The 20,664-nt window shown below is 36.6% G+C and overlaps 1 protein-coding gene across 3 annotated transcripts in view; it reads left to right on the plus strand.

Annotated features, from left to right (window-relative positions):
- SLC39A10 (solute carrier family 39 member 10) overlaps positions 1-20,646 on the plus strand; it is a 135,475-nt gene extending 114,829 nt beyond the window's left edge. For all 3 annotated transcript variants that reach the window (XM_045806371.2, XM_045806370.2, XM_087862222.1), the window contains 5 exons: positions 2,450-2,570; positions 3,790-4,158; positions 5,288-5,368; positions 12,844-13,034; positions 17,866-20,646. In XM_045806371.2, the coding sequence (XP_045662327.2) occupies positions 2,450-2,570; positions 3,790-4,158; positions 5,288-5,368; positions 12,844-13,034; positions 17,866-18,024 (921 nt within the window). In that variant the 3' untranslated portion in view covers positions 18,025-20,646. The remainder of the gene's footprint in view (positions 1-2,449; positions 2,571-3,789; positions 4,159-5,287; positions 5,369-12,843; positions 13,035-17,865) is intronic.
- Positions 20,647-20,664: the final 18 nt, after the last annotated feature.

The following is a 20,664-nucleotide window of genomic DNA, read 5'->3' on the forward strand; positions in this document are numbered from 1 at the left end:
AAATAAACTCTACTTTTTATCTGTATTTTCGTATCATATTCTAAATAGTATATTTAATTTTAATTGCCATGTTTTAGTCTGGACATCATCATATTTAATTGCCTCCAAAGAAAAGATGATCAAGATGTGCCAATAAATTATTATCTGAGGAATGGTAAAAGGAACTGGGAAGGATCAAAAGTGAAAGAAATCTAACAGTATTTGGTTTTTGAAGGGTGTGTTAAAGGTTGAATGGGTGAAAAAGAATAATGTGGGAGGATGCCAAGGTGAGAGTGGTAGAGGGAAATGAGTCAGAAGAGGGGTGATGGGAGCTTGGACTAGAGTCATGTCATAAGGAAAGGGGAAGAGAAGCTGATTAAGAGAATTTTTTCAATGAGAGAATAAGAGTTGATCATTCATGACATGTAAGAAATACAAGAATTTGGGGGTCCATTGCCAAAGGATATAGAGAAGTTTTGGAATTATTGTATAGCCCTAATTTTCTTCATTTGTATGTACCTGCTAGCATTGGAGCAGCAAATATTAATATATAATATGTACAGAATATTAGGGTCTGCATAACTTAAAGATAAGTATAAAATGTCTTTCAAGAGATCAAAATAAAGTTTTCTGTTTTTTATAATTTAATTTTGATCTCATTTTGAATTTAAATTTAGTGGCGAAATTAAATAGGTTTATTTTTGTAAACTGGCATAGGAGAATAGAGTCCCCAGAACATGGCAGTTCTTTTGTAAATTTGAAATTGTGGGAAGTAAATAACTGAAAGCAGAGCACCTAAATCTAATAGTAAGGAATTCCTCAAGTATATCAAAGAAAGGAATCTGGGCAGGTAAATCATTGTATCTGTTTTATGATAAATAGCACAATGAATAACCAAAGATGAAAAACTATTTGGCATTTTTTTTTGAAGAAAGGGAATTAGTGATGTTGGATAGAACAGACATTTGACCATCTGTATAGAAGAATCAGTTATTGGAAGGAAGCTTTCAGAGCATAAATTAAGTAATACATCAGATGCTGACTGGTTTCAGTAAGTTGAGGCTTTGAGGGTAATGATTTGGCAAGTTTTTAGAAAAGTGGACAATCAGAACCCAAGCAGTTAAACAGAATCCCAGCTGGTGTTTGCATTTTCTTCTTAACACTTTTGTACTAATGTTGGATTTTTCTCCTTTCCACCACTTTTTTTTCTTCTTTAACTCATGACTTCTGTTTCTTCTCTTCAGGTTGTCTCCATATTACTTTCTTTTGAGCATTTGTGTTTCCCCAATTTCTGTTACTTCTGTGAAGCAGAATCACCCACAACTTAATGGCTTATAACGATAATTTATTATGTCTCTTAATTCTGTGAGGAAATCAGGCAGGATTCAGCGGGGCAGTTCTTTTGCTCCACTTGGTGTCAGCTAGAGTCACTCACTCTATGACATTCTCACTCAGGTGGCCTGGTTTGGCCTGGACAATGCAGGGGTAGAAGGCCCACAAGTGGTCTCTGTCTCATGGTGCTCCTCCACATGGCCTCTCTTTTTAAGGTCTATACTGAGTTTCTTCATAGCATAGTAGCTAGCTTCCCTGAGCAAAAGTAAAAGGTGCCAGGCTTCTTGCAGACTGGTCCCAGAACTAGGCCATCATCACTTTCTTGCATTCTGGTGATCAAAAGGACAGAGCTTATTTGCTCTCTTAAATTTACATAGATTGGAAATAAAAATATAAGTTGGAAGAGTTGTCATTGGTAGTTACATGGTTACAGTTAAGTGAAGAAAGCAGTCTATTAAAAGATAGGAAGATTCATAAACAATGAAATATAATAATTAGGATTTATTAATAATTGAAGATAGATTAGATGAGAAAGAAAAGTTACCCTATTGCAAAGCTGTGAAGAGTCAGTTACTGATAGGTCATTTTTATACATCACCTCATTTAATGCCAAGAATCTGTCATTTTTATTTTACAGATGAGTATTCTTATGCCCAAGTCTCACAGAAATAAACTACAAATTTTGGGACTTTAATGCAAGTGTGACTCTGGCCATTATATCACATGTAGAGAAATGTAAGATTGCATTCAACACAATGAAATTCAGAGGAATAAACTTTAGTTTTTTGGAACTTCCTATTCCCATACACTATTAAATAAGGCAGATATGAAATATATTTCACATTTCACTTGGTTGCATGTAATATAGTACTACTGCATACCCTATTCTGTACTTCAAAGTAGATGAATTGCACTTTTTAGTTGAGTATTTGGGGGAAAAAAATACAACATATAAATTTAGTTGGATATTTTATCTAGTTAGACCCATTGATTACAATTTCTAAAAACTCTTTCTCATTTTTTTCCTCAATAATTTATAAATAAAATGTTACTACCAGTTATCCCCATAGATGTTAACAAGTGAATATTGTTGTTAATTGTGGCTGCAGATGTGATACTAATACCAGATTCTTTTCAGGGAAAACAGAAATGGTTTATGAAGCAGAGCACAGAAGAATCAACTATTGGAAGGAAGCTTTCAGATCATAAGTTAAATAATACACCAGATGCTGACTGGCTTCAGCTCAAGCCTCTTGCCGGTAGACAACAGTTCTGACTAAAGAGAAACTTTTAAAATATAAAAATTGAAATACTGCTTCTAAACTGTGCCTGTTTGAACTATCTTGCTTTTGTGGCTTTCCTAATATTAGTTTCTAACTTGTATTTTCTTAAGTGTGAGTGTATCTTGTGCTTTTGTTAGTGTTTTAATTTCAGCCTTATTGACACTGGAATGTGGGACTAGTTAATTATATTGCAGGGCAAGGAATGTATTGCATTTTACTTTACAGGGGAAAAAAAAGAATGAAACAAAAAGGCTTTGTGAGCAGTGTACTCGCGTTATTTTTAGATCTTGGTGATGCAAAAATCTCTGTGCCCTCCATATATGATTGGTTTCATATAGAAGAGGGAGAGTGGTCTCCATACAAAAAATCTCTTGCTCGTCCATTCATCTTTTCTGTTGCCTGATAGGTCTGATGAGTTGGCTTACAATTTTCAGGGAAACATAAAAAATTTTTTAAATCTAATTTTACCTTTTTTTTTGAGCTTGTGTTTCCCAAGTATACCAATGATTTTCTGCAGAAAAGGGGTAGACGAGACTCTTTACTCTGCTCCAGAATATAATTTGAGATGTAGTAGACCCTTTGTCACATAATAAATAGCTATTGAAAACTAGGTGAGGGACCAACCTCAATTAAAAAAGTACTTATGAGATGTTGTTACCACTTCTATGGGTTTCCGAACTTGCTTCTAGTATTGGTCTGAGTAGCATTTTCAGATAGGTGGAGCACTGGAGGGTGCCAGTTATTTAAAGTTTGTCTTTGTTTTCTTGAGTGATAAGAGGAGGTTAGAGTGGGTAAATTTAAGGTTCCTTCTCTCCCTGAAAAATTACGGGCTCATTGTGGTGTTCTGTAAATACCGTAGTAACTTTCTCCCCTTTGATTTTCACCAGCTGTTCATGATGTGCTGCTTAGGTTGCAGAGTCTTCATGCTTGCCAGCTCCTCTCACTTCGCCTGCTGTTGATCTCAGTGCTCTTATTTACTTCATCTGCTTCCTCTTTTGGGTGCTCAAAACCCCAGTTTGTTGTGTGAACACGTGTCTTTGTTTTATTTGCTTTTATACATTTACTTGGGACTTTTTAAAAAGACATTCACTTAAGAAATGTTTATTACACCGCTATTCTGTCTGGGTTTAAATGTAGCAAAGAAGTGTTCATTTACTTGTTGATAAAGTCATATCCTTTGCTGTTACACATACAGGAACTGATGACTCGGTCGTTTCTGAAGATCGACTTAATGAAACTGAACTGACAGATTTAGAAGGTCAACAGGAATCCCCTCCTAAAAATTACCTTTGTGTGGAAGAGGAGAAAATCATGGACCATTCTCACAGTGATGGATTACATACCGTTCATGAGCATGATCTCCATGCTGCTGCCCACAACCACCACGACGAGAGTAAAACTGTGCTGAGGAAACATAACCATCAGTGGCACCACAAACATTCTCATCACTCTCATGGGCCCTGTCATTCTGGATCTGATCTGAAAGAAACAGGCATCGCTAATATAGCTTGGATGGTAATCATGGGGGATGGCATCCACAACTTCAGTGATGGCTTGGCAATTGGTAAGTGGGCTTGAAACCTGGGTTATAATTTGTTGTTCTTCAAGACCGTTTTCCTTTGTCCAGTTTCAGTACTAATATTATGAATTATAATACATAAGATGAACTTTTGGAGCTTAACAAATACACTGTTATATATTACTCTGGTTATTTGATTTTTTTTCTTTTTCCAGAGGCTGTGTTAGTAACAGTTTTTGATAAGTTTATTTGGGGCGTAAAGCTATAATTTTTCTAGGTTTTCCTTTGAACGTATAAACAAATGTCTACAATACACTACTTTAATAACATTTCAAGGCATAGTCACCATGTGAAAAAAGCTACCTTAGAATTTTATTTTCAGATATATTTACAGGACTCTGTGTAATTTCAATCTGAGGTTTAATTTTTTTTTTCTTTGAAAAGGTGAAGAAAAATTTACATGTTAAAAATCCATTGTACCAAATTCAAATATTATATTAGAGCCTTGCTAATGTAAACGTATATTACCAGTTTAGGAGACTATAAAATGTGATTAATACATGATTTTCTTTTCCAGACTTGACTCAGAAGTAGGCTTTGATTTCTTTCAGAAAGGAGAGGCCATATTTTTGAATCTGCAGTAGCTGTCAATGTTAAAGAACAGAGTTTTACTAGGAGAATCAAATGCATTTATACCTCTGACACTCAGTCCTCAAGACCATCAGACAAATAATACTTTGTAGCATTTATGCTCTAAACCCAGAAAGTTCAGATAAGGATAGTAGCCATTTAGATATCTTTAAATATTTTTAAGGGAGAGCAAATAAAATTGTAGGCTTATAGGACTTAAAATTTATCATCAGACTTCCACTCAGACTGAAATGCTGGAAACCATTACTACTTCCAGGCTTTTAGTGAGTTAGAAGGCTGTCCATAATGGAGGATTTAATTTCTCATGGAATATTTTCTTCATTGAGTAGCTCTTTCTCTGGTTGTCATACACCTGTTGTACTTCACCATATATTCAAAATGTATAGTGTAAGATAAGTGTGAGTCACTCATATATTATGAAATTAATTTAGGTACACAAAAGAGGCTGTACCTATCATTATTAATGAAAATGGAAAAAGCAGAAGTTAACATCACTTGATTTTCTCTCTACCCCCCACCTCAGGAGCAGCTTTCAGTGCTGGATTGACGGGAGGAATCAGTACTTCTATAGCTGTCTTCTGTCATGAGCTGCCACATGAGTTAGGTAATATATAACGTTAAGAATTTCACCAGATTTCGTCAAATCTAAGACTTCTTCAATTATAAATGCATCTAAATTTTGGAGAGGTTAAACATAAAAATGGCTGATGGCAAGTATAAATGTCATCATTCTCTTATTACATAATTTGTGTTATATGTGCCTAAAAATGAACATTGTTTTATATGTATGCATTTTTAATTTATATAGACAGTATTACATTATATCCCATTCTGTTCCTTGTGTTATTCATCATTATGCTTTTAAACTCCATCCAGGTGATCATGAGTTAATTTAATACGTTGCTTTTTCCTGGTACTCAGAGTTGTGCGTTTACTACATTTTACATATTTAGCACCTAGTACTGGATGCCTTTAATTTCCTGTCATCACAGACAACGATGCATTGAACATCTGTAGACTTGGTATAGGCTCTTCTGAGAACATCTTTTGGGCATCTACCCAGGAACAGAATTGAGGGGTCCCAGGATAAAAAGCCTAAGAAGTGCCACATTACTATCCACAATGGCCTTACTAGTATAATTTCTAATCAGCAATACCTGAGAGTCCTGTGTTTCCATATCCCTGCCAAGATTTAACTTTTAAGTTCATTAAGTTTTGTCAAAAAGTGATAGTTTTTTGTTGTTCTAGTTGGCACTTACTGATCTACCAATGATTTTTTGTTTTTTTAGTTTCTCTTCATGTATTTTGGGGTTTTTTTTCTATAAATTGAAAAACATTAGATGTGAACATGCATTCATCACATAGAAAATATGCAAGGGATGTGGAGATATTAATTTGAAAGAAAGAAAAGAACTCCATCTTTTGAGTACACAAAGAATTTCTTCATGGGCTCTTGCTAGATTAATGTTTTTCTTAAATTTTTATCTGACTATGAAACATCTGTCATTTGTTTAATTGTTTTTGTTGGTAGTAGTAACCTTATTTGCTTACTTTGAATTGAGTTTATATATATAATTTGCTTAGAAAATTATTAGCTGCTCGCAAAGAGCAGAACTATCTATTAGTGCTTACTTGGTGCTGCTTCTTTTAAGCCTTGACCCCATACTCAGAGTTTGCTCCTTTGCCAGCCTTGGACATGTGGTCTTGTACCTTGGTTCGTGCCCCATCATCCTTTATCCTGACTAAACCATCATTGCCTTTATTTCCTTTTGCTTGGACAGTTACCGTAGTATTTATATCTGGTTTCATTCTGTTCCAGTCCATCTCACGCCTTATCCTAGATACGTCTTCTCAAATGTGACTTGCTCATGTAATCAGAATCTTTCGGTTGCTTCCCCTTATGTATGGAGTTAGAAGCTGAGATTCATTAGTCCTACTTGAGGTGACTTTCACTTCTGCCCACCTTTTTAGCCTTACTCACTGGACTTGCTGTTGCATGTTTTTCACTTCACCCAGGCACAATTCACCAAACATACTGTGGGTGCCTGAGCCTGTTTCTTTGCTTATACCATTCGCCTGTTTGGCTTGTCCTGCTACTTGTGTCCCTAGTTAATCATGTTAAGAGTCTTTTTTTCCGGGGCGCCTGGGTGGCTCAGTCGTTAAGCATCTGCCTTCAGCTCAGGTCATGATCCCAGGGTCCTGAGATCGAGCCCCTCATCGGGCTCCCTGCTCCACGGGAAGCCTGCTTCTCCCTCTCACACTCTCCTTGCTGTGTTCCCTCTCTCGCTGTCTCCCTCTGTCAAATAAATAAAATCTTCAAAAAAAAAAAATCTTTTTTTCTCTCTAATGTCAGGACTGCCCTCTGATCCCATGCATTGGATTACTCTTTCCTCTAAGCTTTATCACTTACTTTCTGTAGTTCTTTCTTTTGGTACTTAGTAGATACCCATTTTAGATGTCCTATTTCTTAAAATGTAGGTTCTTCGTGTGCAGATACTGTATCTTATGCCCTTCTCTTAACTGCTTTCCTATGTTAGTAAGAGTAATCTGCCAAATACTTCCTTGCAATTCCATAGCAATACAAATCAGGACTGTCAGTTTTTATATGTGAGTAACATATTGCCTAATAATTTTAACCTTCCATTTTCCTTTTGAACTTGCTTAGAAATAGACTTGGATAGCCCTATATACATATCCACAGTATACTGGGAAAACCTCCAACTTCCCTTTCGACCCACTTCCTGCTCCCTAAATGGAGTATGTCATGCCACCTCGTGATTATCGACAGCAGGGAGTCTGGAGATTAGGGATGGTTGCCTTCCTACCACTTACTCCTTTCTCTCTCTCTAGTTTCTTGTTGAAAGAGTGACACACAAGGAATGATAGCCACATGTAAAACAAACGCAGGACAGATCATAGCTAGTAAGGCCTTGATCCCCAATGCAGAGCTTTTGTAAAAGCCCAATTATAGAACTCTGCTTCGGTCAGGGCTCCTCAGTGAGACATTAGACCACAAATCTCTACCTGTTTTACCCCACCTACTGGAAGTTGAGATATTACTATTGCTATGAGAGGAAATAACAATTTAAAGTATATTGAGGGGCACCTGGGTGGCTCAGTCAGTTAAGTATCGAACTCTTGATTTCGGCTCAGGTCATCCTCACAGGGTCTTGAGATTGAGCTCCACATCGAGCGCAGCACCTGCTTGAGATTCTCTCTCCCTCTGCCCCTCCCCCAGCTCATGTGCGTGCTTGCGCTCTCTAAAAAAAGTAAATAAAAGTAAAACTTTTGAAGTATATTGAACTTGGCAGCACGAAAGGAGTGAGACCTTAAGAAAATGTGCATTTCCCCCCAATACTTAGTGCTAAATTCACATAAACCTCATATTCTAGCTGTCTAGGCTTCTAGGGAAGAAAGAGCACAACTCTGGAGGTGATAGAAAATGCTTTGGACCTTGTATCCATCAAGGTAGGAAATGGTCTACTGACCATAACCAAAGAAAGCGTGTTAAAAAAAAAGTTGTACAGCCTATTTTTTTGCCTTTAAGGCACAGTAATGGGCACTTTGGTAAAATAGGCCCAGATGATGTCCTACTGTGATTATCCACTCTTACTCACTTGGAGAGGAAGGGAATCTGGAGAGAGAAGTATAGAAACATCTTTCTCAAACTCCCAAGCAAGGAAGTGATGATTCCCCTTGAAGCTGAGATAGAAGCATGGCAGTGGATAGGGGAGACATCTCCCTGGTTAACAGGCTAAGATATTGGCAAAAAAATTATCCAGGATAATTTATTTGATCTAAAACCTCTTCAGCCCTATTTAAATTTTTTATTATGAATTCTTAAAGCTGTTCTGAGATTTTTAAACTGAAGTCATACCCTAAGGGGGAAAACGTGTTTAAATTACATTTTAATGCAATTAACTGACCCTTAGTAATTCCAAGTTTTATCGTTCCCTCTTCTGAACAGATTGCAGTTTATCTAAATCGTGTGCCAGGTGCGGGTTTTGTTTGTGTTTCGGAATGCCATAGGAAACACTGTAGTTTTAAACCTTAGAACGATATAGAACTCAGGGAAGTTCACTCTGAGAGGTGTGCAGAAATTGAAACCATCTGAGAAAATAGAAAACCTTGGTCTCTCATTGCATATTTGTTCTGGCGTATGGTAATGGATGAAATTGCCTGAATTATTACTACTCTTTCTTCTGTTTTTGCTAAACTTTTGTGTAGCTAACTTTAAGTAAGTTACAGTATTACTCTGTTGTATTCTCTCTACTTTTTTCCCCACTCTTTCAGTAAGGAACTGTATAAGCATTTGAATAATAATTTGTAAGAAAACTTGGATAAAAACATATAAAGGGGAAATGAGATTGGGGATAATCTAGAAGGCAGATAATCCAAACTCTCTTCATGACATTAAGTTTTGTGTTCTAATTTAAAGGAAGTAACATTTTGATAAATAAATGTATCCATGTTATTCATACTCAGCTCAGAAAGGCTATGGTGCTATCCATTTTTTCCTTTCCTCTCATGTATATTTAAGGGGTAAATAGAATTTCAAAGTAAGATTTTCAGAATGTGTTAAATTGTCCAGGGAAAATTGAGCATTCACTATGTAGATTTATACATGTGTATACATGCATTATTTAAGGCAAAAATAAAGAATTTTAAAATACATATTTGTTTTTAAAATCTCAATAGTTGATGTTAGCAGATGTTAACATAATTATAGCATTGGATCACATTAACAGCTTTGGCAGGTACACCTCATTCATTGTGCTAATGATATCCTTTGTCAGCAGAAAGGAAAGGATATTGATTTATCAAAAGATGAATAGATTTGCTTGTTTGGTGTAAATCCCAACTGTATTCCTTTGATCTCTTTTTCAAATGTTTATACAGGTTCTTACTGAGAAGGGTGGAGAAAAAGGGAGAAAAATATGCAGATACCTTTGAGAATTTGTAATCTAAGACTAGGACAAGGATAGATTTTAAATGAAATAATTCATCTTGATACAAGATTGCTCTAAACAGATCATTTATACTGCTATACATTAGCAATGAACAATTGGAAATTGAAATTTTTTAAAAGTACTTTTTATAAAAAACATGAAATGCTTTGGTTAAAATCTTAACAAAATATACATAGAATCTGTATGCTGAAAACTACAAATCAGCACAAAAGAAATCAAAGACTTGAGTGTGAAGAGTGTGTACCAGGTTTATGGACCAGAAGACTCAATATCTTTAAGATGCTAATTTTCCTTGTGGTTTACGTGCATTCCCAATCAGAATACCAGCAGGCTTTTTCAAATGAGCTTTTTCAAAATTTTATATGGAAAGGGAAAAGAACTTGGATAGCCAGAAGAATTTTGAAAAAGGACAGCAAAATTGACTTTAAGACTTGCTATAAAGCCACAGTAATTGAAACAGTTTATATTGGTGAAAAAATAGACACCTAAATCAGTGGAACAAAGTAGAGTTCTCATATATATGGCACCTTATTTGCAGCAAGGTGCGAACAGGAAATTTCATGTCGAAATGATAGTTTTTCCAACAAATGTTGCTGCAGTAATTGGATATCTAGTGGCAAAAAAAAGCCCCCCAAAACAAAAAAAACTCTCACAGTAGGCACAAATTAAAAATAGATCATTATTTAAATTAAAAAAAAATTGAAGTGTGTACATGTGCAAGGGTGAGGAGAGGGGCAGAGGGAGAAAGAGAATTCCAGGTAGGCTCCACGCTCAGCATACCTGATCTCATGACCCCAGCCTAAATCAAGAGTCGGTCACTTTAACCAGTGAGCCACCCAGGCACCCCATTAATAAAAAATTTAAAATACACATTTCCCCTGCTATCCAAAAGTAGTGTTCCTAGTGAAACCTTTTGTAAGCTGAAATGGCTTAAAGCTAAGAAGCACTTACTATTAATTTATATGAAGAAGTTCTGGAGCATTCCTGGACTCAGAAAATAGCCTCACCATCTTGGTGATGGGTGCACAAACTAGAGATAAAGCACAGGTGCTCATGTAGTTCAGAGCTGTGGAGGCTTGATGCTGAGATGCTGCTTCTGTTTCCTGGGGGAGGAGCTGGGTGGTGCCACTCCTGCTGCTCAGGAGGCCTCTCAATGGCCTCTGCAGTGGCCTCTGCAGTGGCTCACTGCTGGCCTCTGCAGTGGCTCACTGCTGGCCTCTGCAGTGGCTCACTGCAAAACAAGGGCTAGTCTCACGTTTTGCCTTTTTTCATAAAAGCGAAAATCCTCTTCAGTTTTTGTTTTGTTTTGTTTTGTTTTGTTTTTGGTTAGGGAAAACAGGTACTAATGTAGGTCTTCAATAAAAGTGAAGTGGTCGTAATGTGAACTTTGGAAAAGTGGGGGTTACCTGTATAAGACTTTTAGAAGGAAACATACGAGAAAATCTTCATGTTACTGGATTAGGCAAGCTATTCTTACAGCACCAAAAGCATGATCCATTAAGGAAAAAAGTAATAAAATGGACTTCTTAAAAATTATAAACTCTGTGCAAGAGACCTTTATTAAAAGAATGAAAAGACAAGGTGTAAGGACTGTGAAGAAATATTTGGAAAATACTCCAAAAGACAAAAGACTTTTAGGAAAAGATGAAAGGAGAGTAGTATTAGATGGAAACTGGAGAATGGCATTCTAGAAGCCATTGGTAGATAATCTAGCACTAATTTTTCTGTTAACATCTTCCTATCTGTTATAAATTAGAACCTTGTAACCATAAGAGTTAAAAAAGATCATGTACTATTAGTCATGTAAGATTAAGATCCCTTTTTTTTCTTTAAAGTTTGTGTATGTATGTATGTATGTGTCTGTAATCTCTACACCCAGCTGGGGCTCAAACTTAGGACCCTGAGATCAAGAGTCATGTGCTCGTCCAGCTGAGCCAGCAGGTGCCCCTAAGATGGCTTCTTAAGGGAAAGACATGCCCCTATATTCTACATAATACCTTTCACTGCTTAAGTGTTCAGTGATTGATTGGATGTTTGTACATTTAGTAACTAAAAAAAGTTTGTTATAATTAGTTGAAATACTGATTTTGACCCTTTAGCTTTAAGACTATTACTTCTAGCAGTATTTGTTTTTCTAGTAAAGTTTCTGAGCAATATTTAACCCCTTTTTAAAATGTTTTTAAGATTTTTATTTATTAGAGAGAGAGAGAGATTGAGAGAACGAGTGGGAGGAAGGGCAGAGGGAGTGGACTCCGGGAGCCCAGTGTGGGGCTCGGTCCCAGGACTCTGGGATTATGACCTAAGCCGAAGGCGAACGCTTAACCGACTGAGCCACCCAAGCGCCCCTTAACCCTTCTTTTCTAGTGGTCCAACTATAGACACATGAGTGAGAAAGTCTTTAATTTTATATTTTTAGGATTTTTAGAATTAAGATTTAATTTTCTTTTTTGGAAAAAATAAAACATAAATGTTAACAGTGTGTAGTATATTTGAAGAGTCTGTTATCTCTGTTTTTTCTTAGGCCGTTTCCCTTTGGAAATAGGGCAGAGATCAGAGCAGAGAGCTTTAATTGTTTCTCACAAAAGGCAGTGACCAAGTTCTTTCTTTCTATTATGTTTCTGAATTAAAAAAAAAAAATTTTACGTTTCACATTCTGCAGAAAATTGACCTTTTTGATGTACAGTGCTTTGAATTTTTACATGTATATAGATTTCTGTAACAACCACTACTGCCTGTAGAATACAGAACAATTCCATGATCCCAACAATTCCCTTCATGGAGTCCCTTTGTAGTCACACCCCTTTCCAAAGCCCTGCTTTGGGCAACCTTGGCCTGCCCTTCATCACTCTAGTTTTCTCTTTTTGAGATGCCATATAAATGGAATCACATATAACATTTCAGACTGTCGTTCAGCATCGTGCCTGTGAGATTCATTCACATTTTGCATGTATTAGGTTTAATAAACAGAATGAATTTTTATAACAAAATACTAGTTATTAAAGGCATATCTTTTTATATCCATTCTTAATTTTGTTCTCTATTTTTTCCACCTAAATTTGTGCGTAAAACCCTGTGGTTATAAAACTCTCATGTTGTGTCTTTACTGCAGGTGATTTTGCAGTTCTTCTTAAAGCGGGCATGACTGTGAAGCAGGCAATCGTGTACAACCTCCTCTCCGCCATGATGGCTTACATAGGCATGCTCATAGGCACAGCTGTCGGTCAGTATGCCAACAACATCACACTTTGGATCTTTGCGGTCACCGCAGGCATGTTCCTTTACGTAGCCTTGGTGGATATGGTAAGATCCTTTACATTTTTGTTGTTAATACTAACCTGTAAATAGAATGCACCTTCCAAAAATGGAAGGAGTCTTCGGATGTAGTTTGAAAGACTATTTTAAAAAAATACGTACCCCATTTAAAAACATACCCTAAGGAGTCTATTAGAGAAAGACAATTAAGTGGGAGGATTTCTTTGGAAATCAGTTGAGATGCTGAGAATTTTTGACCAAAGGGTATTACTATTCAAAGTAGTCCAGTATTTAGAGATAATTATCATACTATGAAGATTTTGTAATATTAGGGTATACGTGTTTTGTCGTTGAGCTTGTTTGGTGGCGAACAAGAAAACTATACCTCGTAGGTAAGCCAGTCTTCTGCAGAAAATGGTGTATATTTCTAGGGATTTATGTACTTTTCCTTATTTCTAACTTTAAAGTTAACAAATCTAAACACTAGCAAATTGTTTTATTTTAATCTTAGTATCTTAAATATGTTAGGCAGTGTATTTGCAGAACTAGCAATTTGATTACTTTTTGTTTTTAACTTAGATATTATGTTTACTTTTCTTCCTGGTAGGATTTGTTAGATAGTCTTATTTCAAAATTATATAACCTAAATTTTTAATCACAGAATTATTGCCTATTTGTCATAGTTAAAAAACATCAACGAAAATGAAAAACTGCTTATACATACTATACCTAGTGTTCGCCATTTCCTTGTTTTTTCTTAGACTTTAACACCTCATTTCCTGTCCCCGTGCTCAACTGATGACCTTACTTCCTATTTCATGGAGAATACCGAAGCCATCCAGACAACCTCCCCTGCGTTCCATCACCGTTTCTAACCATCTCCCTGTATCTGTCCGCTTACCCTCTTTCCTATTACAGTGAAGAAATCTGTGTTCCTCACCGAGGCCAGCTCCTTAAAGCCGCTTCCTGGAACTTGTCCCCTTTCACTAACTCCCTGAAATTCTCCCCTTTCTCTCGTGTCATGCATTTTTCCCCTCTCTGCTGGATCATTTCTTTGAGCATATAAAGCTCCGGTACTTCTCACTTACAAAGGTAAGACAGAGGGCCTTTAACTCCAGTTTCCATTTTAGTCCTCAGTCACTGTTTTCTTTCCTTGTATAGCAAATTACCCTTTCTTATTTTCTAATTCTCTTCTTCAAGTCTGGCCTCATCAGGTGCTCTCCCTGACTGCTGTGCCAGATTGCTTTGGCCACATCTACTAGCAGCTGGACGTTGCTGAGTCCGTGGTCATTTACCCTGTCTGTTTTCGTTTCACTTGTCCTGACAGCAGCATTTGCCACTTGCTCTGTCTCTTCTCTTTGAAATGCTTGTCAGTTGGCTTCTATGCCACCGTTTCGTGGCTTACCACCTTTCTGGCCTGCCTTTCTCAGTTTGTTTTCTGGTTCTCCTTCTCTCTTCCCTGTGAATGTCAGTGAAACCCCTCTAGGTGATCTTATTTAGTCTCACGACTTCAAATATTTAACGGCTGATAATTTCTACATTTAATCTTTAGCCCAGACCTTTTCCACCTGCTTCCCTGTATGTCTGAAAGGAATTGCTGAGTATGTTTAGAGCATAGCTCTTGAGATTGCCAGCCTTAACTCGTTGGACCAGCAACTCCTGTACAATTCTCTGTCTTAAAAATGATGATTCCAGTCTTCTAGTTGCTCAGATAAAAACCCTGATTATTATTCTTTGACTCAGCTCTCTCTGTCCCCCTGACCTCTGGTTCATCGTAAGTCCTGGGAGGGCTCCACCTCCTAACCACCTCTGTTGCCACCATCTGCTGTTTAACTTTTCTCCCCGCTTCTGTTGTTGCCCTGTCCATGACATTCTGAGTCAACAGTCATGTCTCTTGTGTGCTTCAAACTCTTCAGTGGCTCCTTGTGAATTTCCTTTCCCTCTCTTTAGCCCTCCCTAATTTCTCTCTTTACCTCATCTTCTCCCCCTTGCTCCCAGGAGGCACACACTGCCTCACGGGCCTGCCGCTTGCTGGTTGCTCCATGTGGAATATTTTGCCTGCAGACGTTCTCCTGGCTATCTCCCTCACTCTTTATGAGGCTTCCCCTGTAAAATTTCAACCTCTACCCCAACGTTTTACATCTTCTATCCCTACTTCATTTTTTTTCTCCTTTGCACTTGCATCTTAATCTATTAATAACACACTAAACATTTTACTTAATGAGCTCATTGTGTGTCCCACATGGATGTCAGTTCTTGGAGGGCAAGCTTTTTTGGTAGTATTTCATTTACTACTAGAGAAGTAGTTCCCAATAAGTTGAATGAAAAATAAGTGAGTTAATTCTTATACTAGGAAGCTAAAGATGTAAAGAGAACAAGTAATCTTTACAGTAAGGATTAATAGTGTAATGAAGAAGAAAAGTAGCCATTAATTAGAATTCTTTTGATAATGGGTTATGATAGAGTAGTGCACCATGTTTGTGGAACTATGGAGAGAGGCTGGCTAAAAAATGGGAAAATTAAGGAAGTTTTTCTGGAATGGGAAATCTGAGCTGAGTCTTGAAATAGAAGAGTTTATTAGAAGCAAGAGGAAAGGGCATATGAAAAAGCAGAGTAGTGAATAGCATCATTCCCTTAACCAGTGAGTCTACTCCTGGAACTATATTCTGAGAAAATAACCTAACATGACTACTGCAGAGAAAACAAGCAAGCAAACAAAAGTAAAACTGTATTAAAGTGTTTTTACAGTAGCATTTATAATGTTATAATTACACTGGAAACACCCTAAATGTCTAAGAAGAAAAACTACCCACATATATTTTAGGATTTTAATGACACTGAATTTTTTTTTCTCATGTTAAAAGGGAAAAAAAAATGATTCAAGAATTACATCCATAGCCATCGGGTGGATGTTGGCCAGATCACAGCAGTCACACAAAATACAGTGCTATTAAAAATGAGAATTTATCTTACAAATTTTGAGGAGCCATTACAGGGTTTAAGCAACAATGACATGATCATATTTTTGTTTTAGAAAGACCACTTTGACTCTAGAGTGGAGGTGTTTATTCATTTACAGTCATTCATATGATAGAAGTTTTAGTTTGAGATATCTTCAGGACATCCAGGTGGAAGTATCCACCTGATTTTAAGGGCTTTGCATAGCAGCTATTTACCAGCCAGTTTGGAAGCACTGTTACGTTGTAACAGGTGTGGCCACACCAGTGGGTACGGCTGGCTCTTCGCTGTGGTTATAATCAACAAATACGGGTATGGGCATTCAGGATAGAATTGAATGGGGGAAGGCATAGTGCCTCTTCTGGCTGGTATGTACGCATATTTCTCTGAAACATCCTGTATGTTATTTATGCTTCAGTGTTACGGAAAGCCAGATTTCAAAGTTTTTGTCATAATGAAAACTTGAGGAAAGGAGAAAAGATGAAATAGTCCTCTTACTAGAACCACAGGAAGTTTCCAGGTTTAGTTATAATCCGTTAACCCAGAGGTTGGCAAACTTTCTTAAAGAGACAGATGGTAAGTATTAGGCTTTGTAGCCCATGTAGTCTCTGTCACAGTTAATCAGCTCTGCTGTCTGTAGTGGTTTCTGTCAAAATTACGTAACACTGCTCGAAAAGAACAGTAACCTCCATTAGCTGTTGTATTACTACTGCCATAGACTTTGGAACAAAACAGATGACCAGCATGAAGTAGTTCTTCAGTAGAGCCCTCAGGAGATTGTTAAGTATACTGTAGCAATGTCAGAATATGGGAGTTGGATTAATTGTACTCATTATAATAACGAACAATAGTGTTTCTTCCTAGGCAGGCATTATGTTCTTAATACTACATTTCCCCCCTCTGAACCAAAAAGCACCAAGATATTGTTTGGAGTAAAGCTTAGTGTCTAAGAGAGTAGCGTATCAGTGTCGTCTTTCTGATGAAATCATTGCAAACTTGAAAAACGATACACAGAAAACAGGAAAATGAAATGTGGAAGTAGCATTTCTTTCACAATTTTGATTAGATGTGGGTGGAAAGACTTTAAGCTTATAATAATGCACATGCATTTCTTTAACAAATCTCATTTACTTAAGTTTTATACTTTGAACTATGCATTATTCTTAAATGGAATAGTATATGCTTGTGCTTTAGAAATCGTACTATAAACTTCAATGAACTGTGCCTTTAAAGGTATTGGAAACATTCAGGTTTTTGAAGTTGTATCATGATTAGGAGAAATAGAGGACCCTGTGAAGGCAGTGGCACAGCTTGGTGGTAGTCCCACTGGAGAGCTTTGACAGACTATTTTCTCTAGTATTGCAAGGAAAATAACAGCTTTAAGGGCATAGAGATAACCAGTTAGTAATCATCTGTAAATGTCCGTCCTTGCTCTCATACGCTGTTGGATATGAGAATTTTAAATGGAAAGGGTAAGAAATGAAAAGTCTTGAATTAGGTATCCTCCCCAAAGAATCTTATGTTCTCAGTGATTTTAAGATTCAGTAAATGTGGTGGTCTTTCCTGGGGAGTTTTGTTGGCAATAATAAATTGTCTTATACTTTAGCATAAAGCAAATGACAAGGTCAGTGGACGGTAACTTTAGAAAACGGCTAATGCATATATTTGCATTTGTTCAGGGTTATGAGGGAACAGATTTAGTACCTATTCCATAGCTAGAGCATAAACTTTGTCAACGGTTGGATGAAATATGTGTTACGGTTAGCATTATGTTTAATAGAATAATTTTATTTGTAGTTATGCTTTATATATTAAAGTAGAAGAATGTAAAAAAAATTAAGCAGAGTATTATACAAAACTGCTTGTAAGTATCTGGTTTTTTGTTTTGTTTTGTTTTGTTTTTTGTTTTTTTGTTTTCCAGCTTCCAGAGATGTTACATGGTGATGGTGACAATGAAGAACATGGCTTTTGTCCAGTGGGGCAATTCATTCTTCAGAATTTAGGATTGCTGTTTGGATTTGCCATTATGCTGGTGATTGCCCTCTATGAAGACAAAATTGTGTTTGACCTCCAGTTTTAACCATTCCCAGTAATCATTGTGGATTACGAGAATGTTACCATGCAGCTTTGCATCTGTTCCTAGTACTGTATGCACATTGCTCAAAGAAAAGTCAGTGGCTTGCACTACTTACAAGTTCCATAGATTTGAGCCTAACCACAAAAGACTGGTGCTCAGTACTGCTTTTCCCTGAGTGAAGGGGTCTTAGAAAAATATAAAGCTTGTGATAAAGAAAGGAGAAAATGGGACTCCATGAACCAATGTTGATATAGGTTTAAGACTTTTAAAAAAATAATCATATAAAACACTAAAGTAGTCTCTTCGGTAGTAGAAACTTCTGTGGCTATGCAGAAATAGAAATTGAACCAAAAAATCACTTAAACTTCAAAAATATTTTAAATGGACTTCGGGCAGACTTTTCTTTGTGCTAAAAATGGATTGTAGTGTCCTTTAATTCAGTTACATATATACATAAGGTAATGGGGATCAACTTGATACAATTTGAAACTGCATAAAGTAGGCGGTAGGAACTAGAGGAGAGCTCAGGCTGCGTTAGAGTATGAATTTAGCATTGGGAAGAGCCCTTATTCTTGAATCTAGAGTTACTATTTTTGTATATATTGGCATAGTGTTTAAACTTGCAGCCTAAACTACTGAACTTTGTGACTGTATGTTTGTGTGAACTTCAGTTTAATGAAAGATTCATAATGGTTCTTTGTATTAATATTATACTTGGTGTTTGGGTGTTTTTTTTCTTTCAAACTTCAACTTTGTTTTTGTTTTGGGATTTTTGGTGGGGGTAGGGAGTTGGAGCATGTGGTAAAATGTTTTTTTTGTTAAAAGTGTAACCCTCTAGGAAATACCAGAAAAAAGAAGAACCCAAACATGGTCGAAATATTCAGCTTTCCTGTTTTAACAGTACTAACCAGTTATTTGGGAAATTTAAGTTCTAAACGTACGCATTGCTTTACCAGTTTGGTTTTGGAACCTAGAGCACATGCTGTGACTGGCAGGAAGGTAAGGCAGAAAACCCAAGTTTACCGTGTCCATAATCTCTACATGTCAATTAAAATGGCTATAAGGGTAATCTCCATGGATACCATGGCTATCATGGTACCAAATGACTTGGAAGATACACTTAAATAATGCAGCTGAAATCACTTGATCTTTCTGTGCCAAGTACGCTAATGTGGCCTGATAGGGACTAGTTTCTCTCAGAGGTGCCCTGTTATAGCATAATTGAGTGATTTGTGAGAAGTGCAAGCCATGTTTATCCCGAATTTTGACCTAATAATTTGTAGTACTAGTCATATTGCATGTAGCTTTCTGTTTACGTCTTGTGCCACATGGTCTTCACTTATGCCCAGTAAACTGTATTTGAACTCTGTGCAGGCAGCTTTGTTGTAATCTGCTTGGCTACCAATGCAGCTGCTTTAAAAATCTTACTGTTCAAATATTTAAGAGCCAAACTCCTTCCATTCCATTTAAAGTCTTTGCATTTAGCCCTCCTTCTCTCCTCAGCTCCTTTCCTCTTCATGAACTTTAAAATAAAGTGAAACTTTGAGAGCAGCACATGTATCCAGGTAGTAAGAGTCTTGCCAGTGTTTCTTCTTTATGCTGTAAGTGAGGAAGCTTAGGTGTTCTTTCCTTAATTTATGCCTGAATTTGAAAAATTATTTTTGGCTTTTTCCATGGCCTCCTGTAATAAGTAGGAGTTTTTTTACATAGAATATTTTCAGCATTGGGCACTGAATTAGCACAGTCCTCATCTCATTGCTTGGCCCTTCAAGCAACCTAGCTATAAGGTGCTGATATTTTATTTAGTACTGCCAACTTCAAGTGATTAAAAATATCTTGCTTTCTGAACCAAGATATATTTCTAGTTCCTTTTTGCATTTTTATACCCAAGGAGGATCCTGCATTCCAGCATTAAATCTGCTTAATTTTAAAACTTTTATGAAAAGCAACAGTTGGAATATATTTCCAGTCTTAAAGGTCTGGTTTAAAGCAAACAAGTTCTGCTGAAGTATATAAAGTTTTATATTCTCTTAAAAAAATGGTATTATCTTCATTTGCTAGATTTTTTTTAACCTATTAAGAGGGCTGTAACAGTTGCTGCTAGTATTTTGTTAGGGTTCCACCAGTATTTAGTTTCCACATCATTCTAGTGTATAGTTTCAAGTCTTACTAGACAATCTGAATTCCACTACATTTCTGTTTGGCTCCAACATTCCATTTAGCTTGACCAGTCTAATTTAACGTGTGTTTGTTGGAGGTCATTCATGTTACTTGTACAATGCTGTCACTGTGTGACATCCATATGAATTTTGGTGTATATCACATTGCATTCAATCAGCTGTGATTATGCGTAGAAATACTATAGTAACTAGATGCAGTGTGAATTTTTTCCATTAACAGTAAGTCAGTGGCTTAAATATGATTATGGTCCTGCAAGGTGATACTTGCTAAAATATCTAAACTTTTTTGTTGTTGTTGTAACTGAATCATTTTTTAAAAATTTATAAAGCTGGAAATGATCAAATGCTGTTTTTTTCATTGTCAACAGTGGTGTGTCATTTTATGTATGTTCCTAATGCTTATGGAACTCTCCCAAAATAAAGTTATTCAAAAAGAGCAAATACACCAATGTGTTTTCTTTAG

The sequence above is a fragment of the Ursus americanus genome, chromosome 1 (genome assembly GCF_024610735.1).
Source record: "Ursus americanus isolate L20-20 chromosome 1, mUrsAme1.1.p, whole genome shotgun sequence".
Classification (NCBI taxonomy): Eukaryota; Metazoa; Chordata; class Mammalia; order Carnivora; family Ursidae; genus Ursus; species Ursus americanus.